This window comes from Mirounga angustirostris, unplaced genomic scaffold, assembly GCF_029215605.1.
Source record: "Mirounga angustirostris isolate CCGP_5_RB_7025 unplaced genomic scaffold, mMirAng1.0.hap1 SCAF_1, whole genome shotgun sequence".
NCBI classification, from domain to species: domain Eukaryota; kingdom Metazoa; phylum Chordata; class Mammalia; order Carnivora; family Phocidae; genus Mirounga; species Mirounga angustirostris.
In genome coordinates, this window is record NW_026991709.1 from 149,318,120 (window position 1) to 149,339,469 (window position 21,350).

The 21,350-nt window shown below is 38.5% G+C and overlaps 1 protein-coding gene across 2 annotated transcripts in view; it reads right to left on the reverse strand.

Annotated features, from left to right (window-relative positions):
* OXSR1 (oxidative stress responsive kinase 1) overlaps positions 1-21,350 on the reverse strand; it is a 93,651-nt gene that overhangs the window by 52,484 nt on the left and 19,817 nt on the right. The window contains exons 3-4 of one of the 2 annotated variants that reach the window (XM_064590091.1): positions 15,230-15,338; positions 7,281-7,422 (exon numbers count right to left, since the gene is read on the reverse strand). In XM_064590091.1, coding sequence (XP_064446161.1) covers positions 7,281-7,422; positions 15,230-15,338 — 251 coding nt within the window. Of the gene's footprint in view, positions 1-7,280; positions 7,423-12,803; positions 13,045-15,229; positions 15,339-21,350 lie in introns of those variants that run through there. The other variant, XM_064590093.1, reaches the window with a different exon arrangement.

The window sequence follows — 21,350 nt, forward strand, 5'->3', positions numbered from 1 at the left end:
TTCAGTGAATGCTTGTTATTATCTACACCAGAGGTCAACAAACATTTTCTTAAAGGGCCAGAGAGTAAATATTTTAGGCTTTGTGGGCCAGACACTCTCTGTCACCATTACTTTGTTTTCATAGTGCTTTAAAGCAGCCACAGAGAATCTGTAAATGAATGGGCATGACTGTTACGTTGTTGCTTTTACAAAAAACAGACATCAGGCTGGATTTAACTTGTGGGTTTGTCAATCCCTGATGATCTACATGGCTGCAGAAGATTGTTTTTTTTCTCTCATATAATAGTCTAGGCATAAGTGACATCAGTCCAGCATGGTGACTCCACAGAATCAGGGACTCAGGCTCCTTCTATTTTATTGTTCTAACATCCCTAAGTTCTTGTTACGTAGTCCAAGATGGCTTATCACCACATCCACATTTCAATGGAAGGAAGGAAAGGGGAAATAGAGGTTATGCCACTTTGTATTAGCGGTGGTTCTCGGGACATTTGGCAATGTCTGGAGACATCTTTGGTTGTCACACTGACGGGGGAGGAGCTACTGACATGCAATGGGTAGAAGCCAGGGATGTTGCTAAATATATCCTACAATGCACAGAACAGCCCCTGCAACGAAGCACTGTCCAGCCCAAATGTCAGTAGGGCTGGGGGTTGACAAAACCTGTTAAGGGAACAACTTTGAAGTAGTATATACATTTTGTTCTCATCATAGTGGCTAGAAAAAAATTCACACAGTTGTATCTGATCCTCATGGGAGGCTATGAAATGTCGCCTTTCTTCTGGATGGTCATATGCCCGGTAAAAATGTCATGTTTTTATAATTCAAAAAGAAGAGGAGACACGCTAGGGGCCAATTAGCAGTTTCTGGCACATTTTTTTTCTCGAAGATTGCCTGAACGTGAAATCAGAACTGAGGCAGTAACTGAATTATGTTTATTGCTAGTATCAAGGTATGTATCCATAGGGTTACCACTATCCAGAGGATGGGAATCCTGTTTTTCAGGGCACCTTTTCCTTTTGACAGTGCAGGAAATATATTCCCAAATGTTTACTCTTTGGTCATGCCCTTTTTCAGTCATCTGTTAACACATTATTTTAACTAGGTATGAAACAAATGGATATAATTTGAGATGAAAAATCCTATTGTCTGAAGAATATGCCTTCAATGTTTCCAAGATTTCTAGTTTATATATTATTCCTTAGAGTCAACTGTTCTGCTTCATTACCATAAGGAGTTCATTTTTCTTTGTTAAGATGTAAGCTGGTTGGAAAATTTAGACAACTAGAAAGCATTATTTATTTTTTCCTAGAGTAAGATACCTTTTATAAATGGGCTGATTTCACTGATATAATTTCTTTAAAATAATGCTATTCTCAGAATAACCTAATTAAAAGTTTGTATGTATGTGTGTGTGATGGGGGTGGGGAGATACCTTGCTTTTTTTCCCCTCCATATTCTGATTATTCCTTAAAACCTCAGTTTTAGCACTTGATAGTTGTCTGATCTTTTTTTTTAAAAGATTTTATTTATTTATCTGAGAGAAAGAGAGACCACAGAGAGCAAGAGCGCAAGAGAGAGAGCACAAGCAGGGGGAGCAGGCAGAGGGAGAAGCAGGGGGAGGGTGGGGGGATGGGTTAGCCTGGTGTTGGGTATTAAAGAGGGCACATATTGAATGGAGCACTGGGAGTTATATGCAAACAATGAATCACGGAACACTGTATCAAAAACTAATGACGTAATGTATGGTGATTAACATAACATAATAAAATTAAATTAAAAAAAAAAAAGCAGGGAGAGCAGGCAGAGGGAAAAGCAGGCTCCTGCTGAGCAAGGAGCCCGATGTGGGTGGGACTCGATCCCAGGACCCTGGGATCACAACCCGAGCCGAAGGCAGACACTTAACCAACTAAGGCACCCAGGCGTCCCAGTTGCCTGATCTTTAATCAGTTACTTTTCTGGGTCTTTGCTTATCTATTTGCTGAAGGATTAGGGTTAAGTAGGTGATTTTTTTTTTTTTAAACTGAGGTATTAACTGACAAAGTTGTAAGATATTTAAAATGTTACAATGTGATGGTCTGATATATGTATACACTGGGAAAGGATTCTCGCCATCGAGTTAATTAACACCTGTCACCTCACATATTTACTTTTTGGTGAGAACATTTAAGTTCTACTCTCTTAGCAGAACTTATTCATCTTATAACTGAGTTTGTACCCTTTTACCAATGTCTCCCTATTTCCCCGACCCCCCAGTCCCCGGACACCACTTTTCTACTGTTTCTATGAATTCAACTTTTTTTTTAGATTCTACTTATAAGTGATACCATACGGTATTTGTCTTTCTCTGTCTGGCTTAATTCACTTAGCATAATGCCTTACAGGTTCATCCATGTTGTCACAAACTGCAAGATTTCCTTCTTTTTTTTTAACAGCTGAATAATAATAATTTACATCTTTATCTATTTACCCATTGATGGATACTTAGGTCGTTTTCATAGCTTGGCTCTGACACAGTGATTTCACACTTCCTTTGGGTATATACCCAGAAGTGGAATTGCTGGATCCTATGGTAATTCTATTTTTAATTTTCTTAGGAACTTCCATAGTTTCCCACAGTGGCTGCACTAGTTTACGTTGCCACCATCAGTGCACTAAAGTTCCCTTTTCTCCACATCCTTATCCAAAATCTGTTACCTCTGTCTTTTTGAAAACAGATATCCTAACAGATGTGAGATGGTATCTTAGTGTGGTTCTGACTACATTTACCCAAGGATTAGTGATGTACTTCTTCTTGTGTATCGTTTTTTTGGGAAAATGTCTATTTGGAGCCTTTGCCCATTTTTAGTTAGGTTATTTATGGTTTTTTGTCTCTAGGTGTAGGAGTTCCTTGTATATTTTTGGATATTAATCCCTTATTGGATAATGTGGTTTGCAAATATTTTCTCCCATTCCATAGGTTGCCTTTTTATTTTGTTGATGGTCTGCTTTGCCATGAAGAAGCTTTTTAGTTTGGTGTAGTCCCAGTTGTTTAATTTTTCTTTTCTTGCCTCTGCTATTAGTGTCACATCCAAAACATCTGTATTTCATGTATTTCTATTCTGATCTTTTTACTTACTTCCTTCTGCTAACTTTGGCCTTAGTTTGTTATTTTTTTTCTAGTTCCTTAAAGGTAGGTGATTTTTAAGATTACAATTTTGTTGTATCTTCCACCTTTTTTCTGCCTTGATTTTAACTGAGCATTTTACATGATTCCGTTTTCCTCTCCTCTCAGCATGTCAATTCTTTTTTCCTTTTTTAGTGGCTGCCCTAGAGTTTGCTATAAACATTTACATTAATCCAAGTCCACTTTCTTTTTTTTTTCTTTTCTTTTTTTTTTTTAAAGATTTTATTTATTTATTTGAGAGAGAGAGAATGAGAGACAGAGAGCACGAGAGGGAAGAGGGCAGAGGGCAGAGGGAGAAGCAGACCCCCCGCTGAGCAGGGAGCCCGATGCGGGACTCGATCCTGGGACTCCAGGATCATGACCCGAGCCGAAGGCAGTCGCTTAACCAACTGAGCCACCCAGGCGCCCCTCCAAGTCCACTTTCAAAGAGCACTATACGACTTCTCTGAGTTTTCTTTTAATCCAACATATCCTGGACTGGGGACTAGCATCAAGAGGCATAGATGACAAACAAACAAAAACAAAAACAAAATGAAAAAAAAAAACACCCTCCAAGCCTGTTCTCTGTGGCCAAAGGAGCAAGAAAGGGGCAACCTCGCAGCACAGACCTAGCAAAGGACCCCATAGCTGGAGTTACAGGCTGGCCCACTATGCCAGAACCAGAGGTTTAAATGAAGAACCAAATGGGAAACTCCATTCTCCACCCCACATCCACTGCAGCAGGTAGGCCCATACTGCCCACACCAGCAGCACCAACAGCCTGGCCATTAACTCCCAGCCTGCTACCTAGCTGCAGAGAACAACCCAGGCCCAGCACTTCCCGGCCCTCCACACAGTGGCAAAGGACAACCCAGGCCCAGTGTCTCCCAACTCTCTACCCAGCAGCAAAAGGTGGCTCCGACAAACGCCTTCATCCCCACAGGCAATACCATCAGAGAATGAATGGGAGCCCCACTGGCACCAAGAGGCCTGGACCACACAGTAGACCCACAAAAGTGCTCACAGACCCACAGGTACAGCATCTATCTCCCACCTTCCACCTAGCAGCACCAGGTCTGGGGACGTGCACTTTTGCTCTCAATGGCTGTATCAGCAGGGATTGAGTAGAGACCTCCAGCAGTGCCCGGTGAACAAAACAAAACAGAACAGCACTGTAGGGGCCCTAAAACTCAAACTGTCACATGAACTACAGCCCACCAAAGTAGACCGAGACTTGTATACTAAACCCAAACAGTGTAAATACCTGCTAATATATATATTTAAATGGGATCAAGAGTCTCTTAACATATATCCAAAATATCCAGGATACAATTAAAAAATCACTCCTCATACCAAGAACCAGAAAGAACTTTAATAAGAGAAGACAATTAACTGACATCAACACTGAGATGAATCAGATCTTGGAATTATCTGACAAAAATTTTATTTTTTTTTTAAGATTTTATTTATTTATTTGTCAGAGAGAGAGAGAGAGAGAGAGCACAGGCACAGGAAGCCACAGGCAGAGGGAGAAGCAGGCTTCCCGCTGAGCAAGGAGCCCAGTGCGGGACTCGATCCCAGCACCCAGGGATCATGACCTGAGCCAAAGGCAGCTACTTAACCGACTGAGCCACCCCGGCGTCCCTGAAAAGAATTTTAAAGCAGCCACTATAAAAAGGCTTCAACAGGTCTGTTCTTTCTCTTACCACTCCACACTTTGTTGTAGTTTGAGTTTTTCTCACTCTTTCTGGGCTATAAAGTTCTTTCCAGGCTATCTCGTTACAAGCTGAGTCTTGAGCATCACCTCCCACTGGACCCCGAAGATCTAGGAGGAGCTTTGGTCTGTGACTAGGCCTCCAAAGGATTCGCCAAAGCAGCTTTACCCAACATGGGCCCCGGGATCATCTCAGATGCCCAGTGAAGAGAATTCCCAGGAAGGCTCAGGTGCCTCTCAAACTATCTCCGAAGTATTAACAAAGAACCTTGGTAAATTGACTCTCGACTCTAGTATCAAACTCCCTTCCCCTCTACCAGAATATCCACCCTAACAGCAGAACAGAGAGAAGAAACCACAGGGGCTGAATGAGTGCATCCTTAGTAGTTACGGGAGGAGGACTGGAGTAAGGATTGTGTTAACTGCTCAGAAAGAAAGGATGGCAAGGATGATTCGAATGATTCAATACCAGCGCTACCTCAACCCGGAGTCCCAGCTTCAAAAAGATCTACAGCAGAAGGAAACTGAGGAGGGTGAATCAAGAGTGGAAAGATTTTGATGTCGCTGTCATTATTGCCTGTATCATAAAGATCTTTCTGAGGAAACCAGTATGGAGAATAATTATGACGTGGAGCCAACATAAACATAAACTTTTTCTTGTACTGTTTCTTCTTGCTAGGGTTTTAGGATCATTTTGCAGCAGCTTAGGAAAGCTGCTCTATGTTAGGGCAAACTGTATAATATTTTGGTAATCTATGATATTATAAGGTCTTTCTTTAGATTTGTATCTTTTCTACCTTCACACCAGTAATGTGTGAGGAATCCTGTAGTTTGCATTTGAATGACTTCAGTATACTTCCACCTTTTGATTTGACCTAAGGAAGCACTAACAGGTTTTGAGTGTTGCCTGTGTGTTTGAGAGGCCTGAAGTCATTAAGATAAGACCTAACATCAAAAATTAGAAGCCAAGTAACTTGTGCAGAAGGAATACACAGAAAACTTTGGGTGGTTGGTTAGAGTACGATTAGGGCAGGTGTGTATGCTAGATTTTCTGGTTTTAAAAAATGGTAGTAAAATTTTTTTGTGCTATTTCAGTTTTCAGTAGCAAATGTCTGTGTAGAGGATCTTATTAAAATTGACTTATTTGAAAAAAAAAGGCTTCAACATGCAGTTTGGGATTATCAAAGCAAATTAAAAACAGAAAATCTCAGCAAAGAAAAGCTATAAAAAAGAACCAAATTATCTTAAAAATTACAATAACTGAAATAAAAAACTCAGTGGGTTCTAGAGCAGAATGCAAAGGACAGAATCAGACCTTGAGAACAAATCAAGAGAATTTACTCAATCTGAACAGAGAAAAAAAACAGGATGACAAAAATTGAGCTGAGCTTCAAGGACTTACTGTACAATAACAAAATAGCTAACATTTGTATTATCAGAGGCCCATAAAAAGAGGAGGAAAAAAATGGATTGAAAAACTACCCAAAGATAATAATGGCTGAAAACTCTCCAGACTTGGTAAAAGGCAAAGTCCTATGGACTCGCTAAGTTTGGGAACCCCACACAGAATAAACCTGAAGAAATCCACACCAAGAAATCATAATTAAACTTCAGAAAACCAAAGACAAAAAAAAATCTTGAAAGAAGCCAGGGAAAAATAACATACTAGAACATCAATTCAAATGATAGACCTCTCATCTGAAGCCCTGGAGGCCAGAATTAAGTAATATAGCATCTTTCAATTGCTGAGAGAAAAGCACTGTCAACAGCAAATTTTTATATACAGTGAGACTATCCTTAAGAATGACTGAAAAGATTGCCTGATAGGAAGGAAAACCAAATCCAGGGATTAAACAGATTTGGGTAGCACAAAATCCAACACCATTTGGATTCTTGTTATCTCTACCCAGGGACTGAATAGATAGAGACAGCCATGAGTACTTGGACCATGAATGATACATAGCTTTTTACATTAAAAAAAAAAAAAGTCTTAATAAAAAGTTATTTTACAAAGAGCTTTTAATAATTTGAGAAAATACTCAAGGTAAAATATAAAGAAAACAATAAAAGCAACAGACAAAATCATACATAGTTTTAAATATCTTTTAAGCATATACAAGAAACTGGTAAGAAATATTACAAAATGTCATTAGTGATTGCAATGATTGCCTCCTGACAGGAAATGATGAATTTTCCCTGTTTTTTTATTTTCCAATTCGACTAAAATATTTGTTACTTTTTAAATACTTGCTAGCTGGGTAATTAAAGCCCTAACCACAATGTGCTGAAACTAGTGATCCAAAAAGCCATGATAACACTCAGAGATTATGATCAATTCTGCAGAAGAATGGGGAATGGTCTCAACAAAATGACAGCACAACTACCACTGCATTTTCAAAAAAAGCAGTGTTGTCTTTTCCGTACCTGTGAATCTGTCCGTTTTTATGCAGGTATTCCAACCCTTCCAGCACTTCTTTGAGTATTGTAGCAATGGTAGGTTCATCTAGGACTCCACTTTTGTGCTCCCCCTTTGCCACAATGTGCTTAATAATATCTAGAACAGAACCTGAAAACACAAGACAAAATTTGCCATAAATTTTTGACTCATCCAATACAATTCAGAGCCATTTTGAAATCAAACCACATGTAAGCCTTTTCATAAACTTAATGGTGTAGGAAAGGAAAAAACAGCAAACACAAGGAAATACAGAACTTTAAAATTAATAATTTATTCTTCATTGCAATCTAAAACAGAAAGCAGCCTAATATCCAAATAGCAGTGTTACCCCAGCATTTCCTTTAGACTTTTACAGTAAGAATCTGGAAAAGGTAAGATTTTTAACCACATCTGAAGAATACCTAGGTAAATCATACCCATCAATAACACTTTAGTGTAAGATACCACAAACTAATTTAGGTTTCCAACACTGGATCAGATTATGCAACATTATACGAATAAATATATAAAAATACAATTGCAATGCAGGTCAAATTACAGAAGAAACGCTTGACAAGTAAAGATCACATGTATACGCAAATCAACTTAAGGGTTAAAATTATTCTTCAGGTTAATAATAATAAAATAGGTAAGGCAAGAAAAAAATGAAAAGGATAAAAATGGCAGTTCTCTTTCAATAATAGCCCAGATGTATTATCCCTTCTATTCTTCCCCAGATCAGAAATAATGCTCTGACTAAAAACTGGAGGGAGAGAGGGAAAAGACACCTACGCAGTAATTAAAATCATAGAATGCTGACTACCATAACTAATTATTATAATCAAAAAAAGTTTACTAGAGATTCATAAGATTTCTGGCAGCATATGGCCCATAAAGATCACAGAACCAAAACAAAATAATCTCTGATACCAGAAATTGTGCCAAGAAGTAGAATATAACATAAATGGCACAGAAAAGATTGGATTTCCATTTCTTGGCACAAGACCTCGATCAAGAATAAAATTAAAACACACGCTTATGCTGAAAACTTGCCCTAGTGGGTGCTTTTATTTCACAGACTTACAAGAAAAACAAGAAAAAAATGTACTTCCGAATAGATGGAAAGAAGGATCTAGATGGAATCCTTCAAAACACACACATTTACTTCAGCTCCCATTTGAAATCCACGAATTTGATAAACTTGATTTTAAAAAAGGCATAAATCTAGGACAAAAAAGAAAACAAAGAAGATAAAGAAGAGAGACAACAATCATTTTTTGGAGGAAGGAAAACAGAACAAGTTAACTAACTAAGCAGAGTAGAGCGATCTGAAACTTCGATGCCTGTGGAGGCGTGTGCCAGTGAGGAAACAGCATATCCCTCTAGAGCACATTCAGCAAGGTCTACCTAAGGGGAAGTTAGAGGGGATTGAAGAAAAGGGCTGAAATCAGGAAAACTGGTTGAAAGTTCATTTATCGAGGAAGAAGATGCCCAAATTCCTCCCCCCTCTCTAGAAGCCAGGCCACTGCCATTTCCCATGTCCTGCAGGAAACAAGCAGTGTACTCTCTGGAGACAATGAACCAGGAAGGCTCCAGATTCCAGGTGGCGTTTTCAAATACATTAATACACACTTTCCCCTCTTTATTGCTGGGATTCACAAAACTGTGACTCACATAGGGAGAGGCCTAAAGGAGACATTTTGTTCTGCTTAGTTTAATCAATCACATATTAGTCCCCAAAGCAAAGTGACTATACCAACAGGTCGTATGTTTCGTTCTCCTGAGAAATCCAGGCTTCGCAGAACTGCTTAGTAAGAAGACATTTGTATAAATAAATGCCAGCTGAATTACATGTTTGTAGTAAAGAGTACCTAAAATAAGGAATGCAAAGGGAGAAATTCCTACTAGGAATTAAAAATTAACACAATTTATCTATTCAACAATTTGGCCATATATGCGAGACCTAGATCTGGGTACCACAAAATATGTCAAGATACACATGGTATAACTGCTGACTTTCTGGGAACTTCCAGTCTGGGGGATCAAAAAAATGGAGCAATAGAGACTTAGGGCATATAGAAAGCTATTAGATCTGTATTTTTAAAGAGTTTGAGCCACGAACTCCTTTTTAAAATCGTAAAAGATTTTTAATGATTTCACATCATCAATGATCAACAGGGAAATTAGAGCAGGGCACATCTCCAGTCTATGTCCAGGACAGACATTCTGAATAAGCTATGAAAGAAGTCCCTTCTTCTCCTTTTTTTTTTTTTTTTTTTTAAGATTTTATTTATTTGAGAGAGAGAGACAGAGAGGGAGCGCGTGCACATGAGAGAGCACAAGCGGTAGAGAGGGAGAAACAGGCTGCCCATTGAGGAGGGAGCCTGATGTGGGGCTCAATCCCAGGACTCTGGGATCATGACCTGAGCCAAAGGCAGACACTTAACTGACTGAGCCACCCAAGAGCCCCAAGAAGTCCCCTCTTCTTATATACAGTTTCTTTTCCATTTCAGTCTTCCCTTATAGGTGGAGGGATAATTAATGTCACTAAGACCTTGATCTTTAACTGACAAATCTTGGTCCTGGAAGGTACCCATTTTTTCCCATTTGATTTCTTCAGCATCTTGTAGCATCTAACATGATGATGGTGCTTACAATCCTCCTTCCTCAAATATCAAAATTACATAGAACTCTTCCTATCAACGAAGAAATGTGAAGGTAAAGTATGTTAAGTAAAAGAAGACTGTAGATTACCTACCGCTGGATGATTCAATTAACACCTAAGGAAAAGTAGGAATAATGAGAGAAGGCTATAATAGCACACACAATCTTATGTCCCTGGGCACAATCTGAAAGAAATATTCTGGGGGGATAATCCGTTCTCGAACTTTAACACATGAAGGGATTAGCTGGCGAACTGGTTAAAAATGCAGATTTCCAGATCTTGCAGACTGTCATTCAAGAGATCTAAGGTGAGCCCAAGAAGATGTATTTTAACAAACTTGGCTACCTGATGAACACTGTCCACTGAAATCTAAGCATTTCTCAGAGTAAAAGCAGGAGAACAGAAAACAAGAAGGAATGGGTACAAATTCAGTCACAAAGCAAAAATTTAAAATATAGACACCTATTTCAAAAAATCCATCTCATGTCTGCTTTCCTAGCCCATGGCACAGAACATTTAAAAAGCAATGCAAAACTTTAACTGCCCAAGAAAATCATTACTAAATATTAAAATAATATTGAAAAAGTGGCAGAACAGCTGCTGGTTTAGACACTTGTTAGTCTCATAATTACAGCTCAAGTTACTCAGTCAACATGTTCATTTCTTCAGTTGACGTTTATGAAAAAACACTCTTTGGAATCCAAAATTAGCTCATTTTGGTTACTAGAATTTCTGCCAAGAAGATTTAATCAGTATTTAGCCACTGGGTTTTATTTGTGTTTTCCTGAGCCATGCAAGGTTTCAAAGGCCACAAAATTTGCTTGGGCTGAGTATTCCATTTCAAACAGACATGCCCCTCCACTGTTGCTTGAACAACCAAAATTGGTCACTATTATTAATACCAGGTATTTTATCTGGGTCCTGCTTAGATTAAAGAAGTTCCCATACTTTTTATGTCTTGGATGATGACAAAGTTGAGAGCATCCCTAAACAACAAATAATTCACTAAGAGAGTGAATTTAAATTAGGTTTCTTTAATGCCACAATTCATGCCTCTAAGTCCTATAGGTAATCCTCTCTCTTCTCCTTTCAGAAACTTTAATTACTTTGATTTCTAAAACTCTTGAACTGCAGGGATGCCTGGGTGGCTCAGTCGGTTAAGCGGCTGCCTTTGGCCCAGGTCATGATGCCAGGGTCCTGGGATTGAGTCCCACATCAGGCTCCTTGCTCAGCAGGGAGCCTGCTTCTCCCTCTCTCTCCCTCTGCTTGTGCTCTGTCAAATAAATAACATCTTTAAAAAAAATAAAATTAAAAAAAAATAAAACTCTTAAACTGCAGTTTGGTACTAATAAATTGCAGAAATAACTAATTAGATCAGAATTGCTTCTAATTTCTGAAGATTAACTTCCTATGCTAATAAATTCCAATATTCAATATCACAGTTTAATTCACAGAGGAATATCGCAACAAGGAAGCAGTAAGAAATGACTATGATTGTGACACACTGAATCTAAACTTACTTTAACCACTATGCCCACTGCTTGATAGGTATAAGAGTGAGAGTTGCAATTCAGTTTACGATTTAATTAGTTTATTAAATTCTACATCAGTGCAATGTTGCTAAATGAAAAATATGCTTTTGTTTTAAATATTTTGGCTAAAAAAGTTGATGTGAAAGAAGGTCGCCTAAACATACGTCTGTTAACTCTGGTATAATATTTATATTATTTAATTACTCAAAGGAAGCCCCTCCTTATCAATGGTCTTCTCCTCTTACTCTTTCGGCTCCAAGTGTAGGTCCCAATCAGTTCACACCATATTTCTCCATCCTGCCTCCAGAACCTTCTCTACAGTGTTCCCTCTATCTGGATCACTTCCCCCATCTTTCCCTTGATACCACCCCCACCTCCCACTTCACCTGGCTAATTATGACCTATTCTCCAGGTCTCAGCTGAACATCACCTCCTGAGGGATGTCTTTGTTAACCCCACTGTATCCATTCTCCCTCCGTAAGGTTACATTCTCCTGGTACCTGTTCCCATGGCACTTGGTACTTCTTCCTGGTTCTCTACGTACTTATAATTATTTAACTGTAACTCTTCCTTATTACCTATGAAGCCCATAAGAGCAAGGAACTAACAGTATGATTCACCAAAGTATTGGTGATCAATAAGTATTTGATAAATGGAATTTTAACTGAGCTCTAGATCTTGGCAGTTTCTCCATATTTTAAGAATATTTTACAGTTGTGCTTAGTTCTAACTTTTGTTTTCTAAAAAGTGTTTAATGTATCTCTTCAGTTTAAATGTTTACTCACTTTATAACTAAAAAAGCAAGGCTTCATTTACCTAAAAAAGGATGTCAATTCTTATTATCTTAAAAGGTTTAGATATAAGATTATGTTGACTCATGGAAATATAAGTAATTAAAAATAGAGTTAATGGCTGGAACATGTTTGAAAATTATCCTCCAGGAATGTGCTGAGTGCCAGGGCTGGAAAAATTGGGCACTGTCCCAGGAAACCTAAGACCAGGAGGGACAGAGAGGTACATTTAAAAGATATCCCACCCAGCTACATGTCCTGCCCCTTCTAAGATCAGGATACATACTCCCTGAGAGAGAAAACAGGGATTCTTTAAAAAATACACATTCATTCTGCTTAGGAGTAGCAGAAAGGATGGGGTGGCATACAGGTATGGATGAAGAAATAAAGCAAGACAATGTATTCCTATTCATCAGAGGACTTGTTAGCAAAACATTAAAAACTTTGTATTATACATTTTTGTAAATTACAAATAAAGAAAATTAAGCTATAGGTGATCAATAATGAAAGATACAGTATTACCTAATATTCCCATATCTGTCCATACTGAAAGAACCATGCTTGACCACCATCTTGAAAGGTGGTTGGTGTTAGCAAGGATTCCAACCATCATATGAACAGGGCCTTTAACAAAGCCATCCAGTTTCTCCAGTGTGTCACTAATGGGATTGAAACAAAAAGGTGATTCTGGCTACACTGAAAAGCATCAAATAACAAGGGATTATTATTAATGGCTAAATTTCTTGTGCATCTACATGTCAGCAAAATGACAGATGCCTGACATATGTCACCTCATTTACTACACCCCAATACTGTAAAATATAGAAAGGTATCGCCATTTGATAGAAAGGTAACAGGTTCAAAGAGTTTAAATAGTTTGCCCAATGACATAAACCTGTTAAGTAGGAAAGGTGGAATTAATTCTAGAGCCTATTCTCTTTCCTTTACGGCCTCTCTGGGGAAGTAAGGTGTTCACTGAAGTACAATATTATCAATTCTAAAATCATGCTCCCACACAAAATACGTATGCAAACAAAAACCAAGAAGCACAGTGATGGGAAGGTTGGGTGGTCCTCCCAATCTTGCCACATGATCCAAATCCATGCCTTGGCAAAATGTGTAATTTACTACATGATGGGCTGGGCCTTCAGGTAACCATAACAAAACGTTCAATCTATACATGACAATGGCCCGCTGTTGGCAATCAGCAATACTTAACATTTTATTCTAAGGGCTTGAGCAGAAATAATTGTATACATACTGCAGGATAAAGCACCATAATTAATTATGTTAATACTGGGGATCAAAATTTTCTGTGTAAGAGAAAAGAGATTCAAATATAATTTTTAAAAAGTTTTAAAAGTCTATAATGTTAAACTTGAACTGGAAATACTAATTCCAAATCACAATTTTTAATACACTATATTTCCAAGTTCTTACAACTTGAAGTCATGACAACGTAGTAGCAATGAAATCCCCAACATCCCAGTTATGCTCTCTAAATACCTTTCTCCTAACAAAGATCAGAACCCCTTAGAGTACTGGCTGATTCTGGGTCTGGGAAAAGCAACATAAATGTGATCCCAGGAAATCTTGAACCAAAAAACTAGGAGGTAACCAAAGACTAAAGGATTCTTGTCAAAAGGACACAAGAGTAAGCTTAAAGGGAGACCCACTGACAAAATTTTGGACAATCTGAGCATCAAAAAAATAGAGTAAAACTGACTGAAAGTCACCAAATATATAAAATTCTTTGTGTCTATGTAATGACATTCAAAAAAATGAAAGCCTTCCCAAAAAGGAAAAAGGAAAAAAGAAAAAAAAAAACCAAACCCTTCATTTGTTACTGTTGGAGGTGAAAATTAAACCAACTTTTTACTCTGAAAACTGGTACTTAAAAAAAAAGAATCAATTATTTATCTTCCATTTTTAGTACAAACTACAATACAGATTAATCAAAGAGCCCTATTTAATGAGGTAAAATTCCTTCACACAGAAGAATGCTAGTTTATAAATGTAAAAGAAAGGATGCAATAAGTCACCACTCTGCCACCCTTGACAGAATAATTGATTCAAACAAGGATTATGAGTAGATGCTAAAATAATTAAATGAAAGACTTAGGTGGGGGGGTGCCTGGGTGGTTCAGTCGGTTAAGCATCTGCCTTCGGCTCAGGTCATGATCCCACAGTCCCGGGGTCAATCCCTGCGGCTGACTCACTGCTGAGCAGGGAGCCTGCTTCTCCCTCTGCCTCTGCCCCTCCCCCCTGCTTGTGTTCTCTCTCTCAAATAAATAAAATCTTAAAAAAAAAAAGACTTAGCTGGGGAACTGGATACTCACAGTGCCCAAGTATCACCTCACAGATTACTTGCTAGCTGCAAAGGGAAAAAAAGTTAACTTTTCCATGGTGAGGCCTGGCTGTCAAAACCTTAAGCAATCAAAAGTAACGTCACCATTAAAGATGTAACAAGACAGGAAATACTTCCCGGTGTTTGAACACACAGCATTACCCACAAAATACTGTCCAAAAACTTTTAACTTAAATCTAATCAAGCCTTTAGATCCAATTTTCAATTTGCAAGAAAGAAGGGAATACAAATCAAGTTAAATATCACCAGGAAGAAATAAGCAGATAAATCCAAAATGTGGGTCATTCTACAAGATAGTCATTCTCAGACCCTTCAGACCAGAACCTTCCACAAGTTTCTGTCAGGGAACCGAGGAAGCTGGAGGGAATCATCACAGATTAAGAGAGATTTAAGAGACATGGCAACCAAATGCAACATGTGAAACCTGTCTCAGCTTATACACTAGCATCTTCAGCAGATACAATATTTTCAGTATCTCCTCAAATGCAAATGTCCATGAACACCAAACCAGGATAAAAAAAGAATATTTTTAGTCACTTTCCAACCAACACAAGTTAGCATTTCATTGTACTCTACTCACCTCCACTTAGCAACTTCATGACTAGCCACAGCTCATCTTTCACCACAAAAGACGTGTAGTAAGACACAATATTAGGATGATGGCACTGACTCATGGCTTGAATTTCTTTCTACAAAGAAAAAACATGGTAATTTATTAGATGAAAGCCTCAAACACACTACAAGTTAGTGAATTCAGATTTGAAAATCCCAAGACTATATGCAAGATCTCCATGGCTCTGAGCTTTTGGAGAATAGTTAAACCAAAAACCTCCTCAGTTTCCCTCAGTCCATTCTGACTGCTCATTCCACCTGTAATCTTTGAAATTAGAAATATGCACCATTTATCACAGCCTTACATAGCACCAGAGGCCTCCACCAGGACACATGTTTTTCTTCAAGGCACCCTTGAAAAACTCTCTTGGGAAATCTGGTTTTACAGCCACAGAGGATAATTACTCATAAACAGAGGGTGGTGTTTGTTTTTATCTTGCTTATTTTAAAGTGTCTTTATTTTCTTTTTAAATTTTACTTATTTCAGAGAGAGAGTGAGAAAGGGGAGGGGGAGGAGCAGAGTGAGAGGAAGCCGAAATCAAGAGTCAGACACAACCAACAGAGCCACCCAGGAGCCCCACTTTATTTTTTTAATTTACTTTTATTACTGAAGTACAGTTGACATACAATGTTGTATTAGTTTTAGGAATACAACATAGTGATTTGACAATTCTATGTATTACTCACTGCTCACAAGTGTAGTCACCATCTACCACCATGCTGTCCATCTTTGTAACTTACTTATTTTATAACTAAGTTTATATCTTTTAACCCCCTTTATCTGTCCCTCCCATCTCCCCAGCCCATGGCAGTGAGACTGTTCTCTGTATTTAATAGTCTGTTTTTCCTTTGTTCACTTGTTTTGTTTCTTAGATTCCACATGTAAGAGAAACTGTATGGTATTTGTCTTTCTCTTACTTCACTTAGCATAATACCCTCTAGGCCCATCCATGTTGTCACAAATGGCAAGATTCCATTCTTTTTATGGCTGAGTAGTATTCCACTGTGTATGTGTGTGTGTGTGTTTGTGTAAAATCACATCTTTTTTTAATCTATTCATCTATAGATAGACACTTGGGTTGCCTCCCTATCTTGGCTATGGCAATAAACATATAAACATAGGGGTGCAAATATCTTTTCAAATTAGTGTTTTCATTTTCTTTGGGCATCCAGTAGTGGAATTACTGGATCATATGGTAGTTCTAGTTTTAATTTTTTGAGGTGCCTCCATACTGTTTTCTACAGTGGTTGCCACATTTTCTATAGTGGTTCTACAGTGGTTGCACCAATTTACATTCCCACCAATAGTGCATGAAGGTTCCCTTTTCTCCACGTCCTCGTCAACACTTGTTATTTTTCTTTTTGATTTTAGCCACTCTGACAGGTGTGAGTTGATACCTCATTGTGGTTTTGATTTGCATTTCCCTGATGATGAGTGATGTTGAGCACCTTTTCATGTGTCTGTTGGCCATCTGGATGTCTTCTTTGGAAAAATGTCTATTCAGGTAGAGGGTGCTTTTTGGTTTGTGGGTTTTGTTTTACTTTGAAAATACTGTTTCTTCCCATTTTGGTGAAATAATTAACAATTCTCACTCTAATGAGAAATGTCCTGAAATGGCAAGGTCAGAAACTAAGTCCAAAGAAGAAACCTGAGCTCCATCTAAGCTTATTCTACCTCAGGTTATGAATTTATTAGCTTGGGTGTGATAAAGAAATTTATAGAGCCCTGAGTGATCTGGGCCCTGCTTACCTCTCTAGTCTCAATCCTACTCCCTCACTGCCCTACCCCTATAAACCCCCTACGATCCAGCCACAGTAAACCTCAGGTGAGCATGCTTCTTCTAACCATGGATATTAAAGCTGTGGATTCCCTCTACCTCAAATACACTTCCCTCATTATTTTACCCTGACTAAAAATGCTAATTCTTCCTTCTGATCTAGCCAAAATATCAATTTCACCAACTCCCCAAGTTGAGTTAGGTGTCTCTTGGTTTCCAAACTCCCTGTGTATCTCTTTACATCACAGCACATATGTACTGGACATTTATCTGTCCCTCCCTGGTGGACTGAACTCCATAAAGCAAGTACTTAAAAGTGGATCCCTAAATGCAAGCTGGTGGATAGTGCACACACATACACACACAGAGACTGGACTATTACTCAGTCATAAAAAAGAATGACGTATTGCCATTTGCAACAGCATGGATGGACCTAGAGGGTATAATGTTAAGTGAGATTAAGTCAGAGGAAGACAAATACCATATGATTTCACTCATATGTGGCATTTAAGATACAAAACGAAGAAAATAAAGAGACCAAAAAACCAGACTCTTAAATACAGAGAACAAACTGGTGGTTGCCAGAGGGTAAGTCCGGGGTGGGGGGGTAGATAAAGGGAATTAAGAGAACATTTACTGTGACGAGCACTAATTAATGCACAGAATTGTTGAATCATTATACTGTACACCTGAAACTAATATAACACTGTATGTTAATTGTACTTGAATTTAAAAAAATCCATGGAAAAAAAGTGGATTCCCTAAACACTGCAGAACTCATATTATACCATAATTTCTTATTTTTCTGTATCCTTCACAAAACTTTAAGCTCAATGAAAGCTAAGACTCTGTATTCCTGGCACTTATCACTGTGCCTGGCACCCAGTACACCTGCAATAAATATTTACTGAATGAATTAAATCCTATAGTACTTTATACAACTCTTTTCTTACTCAAGTATTTTACCTGCCCTATGACCTTGGTATTTGTACAGTAAAAATCAATTGTGTAAAAGCTGCCCATAATCTGATTCAAAAGCAGTGCTCCATGAACATTAGTTTTTCTTTTCTCATCTTCTCTACTTGAATGTAAATTCCTTTATAGCAAGGATCTTGTCATACACATTTTTGCAACCCCCAAAGTCACCAGCACAGTCTTCGGTACTAAAAACTAAGTAAAACTACACACCTCCCTGTTAACATAGTTATACAAGATTACAAGAGATAAGAGAAATACATATGAGAAGGAATACATGACAACATATATTGCCAATGAGTAGTAAAGACAGTAAATACTACAAGAATTCATTGGAAAGAACAGTGAAGGTAGGCAAGCAGTCCTCTCAGGGGAGGTGGGAATCAAGTTTAGTTCTGCAGGATATGGGGAAATTACAACAGTGTAAGGTGAAAGGCACACATAATTACAAAAAAAAAAAAAAAGATGAAATATGCAAGACATTTTAGGATGCAATGAGTAGACCTGTCTAGGGTAAGTGGTTCATGGTTTCAAAAGATATCTACCAAGTGCCTACTATGTGCCAGGCACAGTACTAGGTGCTTGACTACAATGGTGAGCCCTCAAGAAACCTATAGTCTGGTGAAGACATTAGACAAATATTAATTTAACAACACAAAATGATAAACAGTTGGATAGGAGAAGTACCGGATACTACATGAATTTACTGGAGAGGCAAATTATCAGAAATAGGAATGATAATCAGGGAAGGCTTCCTGTAAAAAGTTTTACGACACTGACACAGGAAAGGTAACTAGACTTTATGGGTTTGACTGTTTTAATAACATGGGACCATATCATAAAGGACCGTGTAACTGTGTTCAAGAATTTAGGCTTCATCCTAACAGCAAAGGGAAGGCATCAAAGGTTTAACTATCTATACCGTTTCATAAAAATCATTATGGCTGCAATATAGAAAATAAATGAGAGAAGGCAAGACTAGAAGCAAAGACACTGTTGAATGCTGTTGCTATGACCTGGGTGAGGGATGACGGTGGCCTGAAAACTGATAAATAATCACTCAGTTTGGATAATCACACTGTGGTTATGTTACTGTTAGAAGATGGGTGAACAGCATTTGGGAACTTTCTGTACTTCTTTTGCAACTCTTCTAGAAGTTTAAAACTACCTCAAAATAGGTATATGAAAAATACATGGCGGGGCGCCTGGGTGGCTCAGTCAGTTAAGCGTCTGCCTTCGGCTCAGGTCGTGATCCCAGGGTCCTGGGATGGAGCCCTGCATCGGGCTCCCTGCTCAGCGGGGAGCCTGCTTCTCCCTCTCCCTCTGCCTGCTGCTCCTGCTTGTGCTCTCTGTCAAATAAATAAATAAAAATCTTTAAAAAAAAAATAAAAATAAATTAAAAATACATGGCTATATGAATGGAAAGAAAGGAAGGAGTCAAGAGGTATACTGAAGAGGTATAAATCATAGGACTTAGTGACCAACTGGATAGGGGAGGGGAGATAGAGGGTGACAATTCACACACACAGAACTGGGGTCAAACGGTCCAATGTCTTAAAAGTGAAGCTAAGGGTTTTCAGCTCCACCCTGAGAGGGGGAACCACCAAGGGTCCTCTAACAGGAGGCTATCAGAGAACCATCAAATTCAAACTGAAAGGGCCTTAAAGATTTCTTTCCTTCTCTTCTATTCCTTTAAAGGTGGGGGGGAGTGGAGGGGGGTTCCTTTATCTTAACTCCCATCGGAGTTATCCTTTTCCCTTTCCTTTCAAAAGCAAAAATAAATATGTAAATGCTTTGCAAGAGTGCTATATTCACTCTGACTCAAATTTCCCAGTAGCTCCCTCCCACATCGAAGTGAATTCCATCCGTCCTACTGAAAGTGCTTTCTTGAAAGTCCTGTTACCTGCTGCTGCCAGAGGTTTTGTGTGGACTTCTCTGTTCTCCACCTGAAGCTTTCTCAAGCATTGTTTAACGATGACTTTTTGTTCTTTCCTGGAACTCGTTCATCTTGATTTCTAACATTTACTCCTGGTTTTCTACCTACCCCGACACAAACAGTTTTCCTCCACTTCACACCATTCAATCAGTCCCCAAATAATGTTAATTTACTCATTCATTCATACTAACTGAACACAATAAAGTCCCTGCCCTCATGGAATGTTCATTCTAAAATTAACAATTCGGGCAACCCTCTTGGGTCCCCTCCCTCCTCGGGAGCTTTGTGCTATACTTTGCAATTGCTCAATAAACCTTGCTTTGCTGCCCACCAAAAAAATAAATAAATAAATAAAACTAACAATTCTTCCATCTATAAAATGTCTAGGGAATGTGTATTCCTTTCCCTTATCACTGTCACTGCCTGAGTTTAAAGTCCTAATACCTCTTTGTGTGGCCCTGTGTACCTCAAACCATGGGTTGCAACCCACATGGGCCATGACACAAACTAAGTAAAGTTAGAAACAAAAAAAATAGAAAATCAGAGTGCATTCCACAGAATATAATTAAGAACTGTTTTATGAAAATGTTGTTTCAGTTATATTAATATTTATGAATATATACATAAAAATGAATTCTTTCCTAATTCTAAACCCCTGCCTGGTAGGGTTTCTATCTCTGTCTGTTCAAAGCATCCCCAGCCCTGGTGGGCCAGAACACAAAAATCTCCACAGAGGCCTCCATCTTTGTAATGAGGAGCATGCCTCCTCCTCTTACTTCACAGTATTTGACACCTCTCCTAGGCATCTGTCATGCTTGGCCTTATACAGCAGACAAGAGCCTTAACTCTTCATTCAACTGGACTGTGAGCCTCCCAGTAGAAGGAAAGACATTTTAAGCATCTTTATGTTCCCCTCAGCTGTCTGGCCAATGAATCTAGTCCTAGCATCTACCAGAGAAGAGAAAAAGCTCAAAATACTGCCTAGTGTGCCTGTGAGTAACATCTCCAGAAAAAATAAATGTAGTAAGATTTGACAGCTGATTTTCCCACCACACGTAGCAAAGGTTGTCAGACAAGAAAACATTTTGACAAGACAAAGGAGCAATACACTGCCTCCTCACTAATAACTGTCACACAGGATACACACCTAGAACCTGGTTCTACAGCACCCTTTCTACATTAGAGACCATTTTGAAAACAAATTTAAAATCATGACACCACAAGTGTGGCATGCTGATCTAATAGATTTTCTAAGATAAACTAAAGGGCTTCTTATCTCTTAGAAATGGAGCCCTTCTCACTCAGATCTCAGGTCCTTGACAATACAAATACCACAAACAAATCCAGCCCTCTTTATATTCCCAATGTTTCTTCAGACTTTAGTAGGATCTCACTTGTTT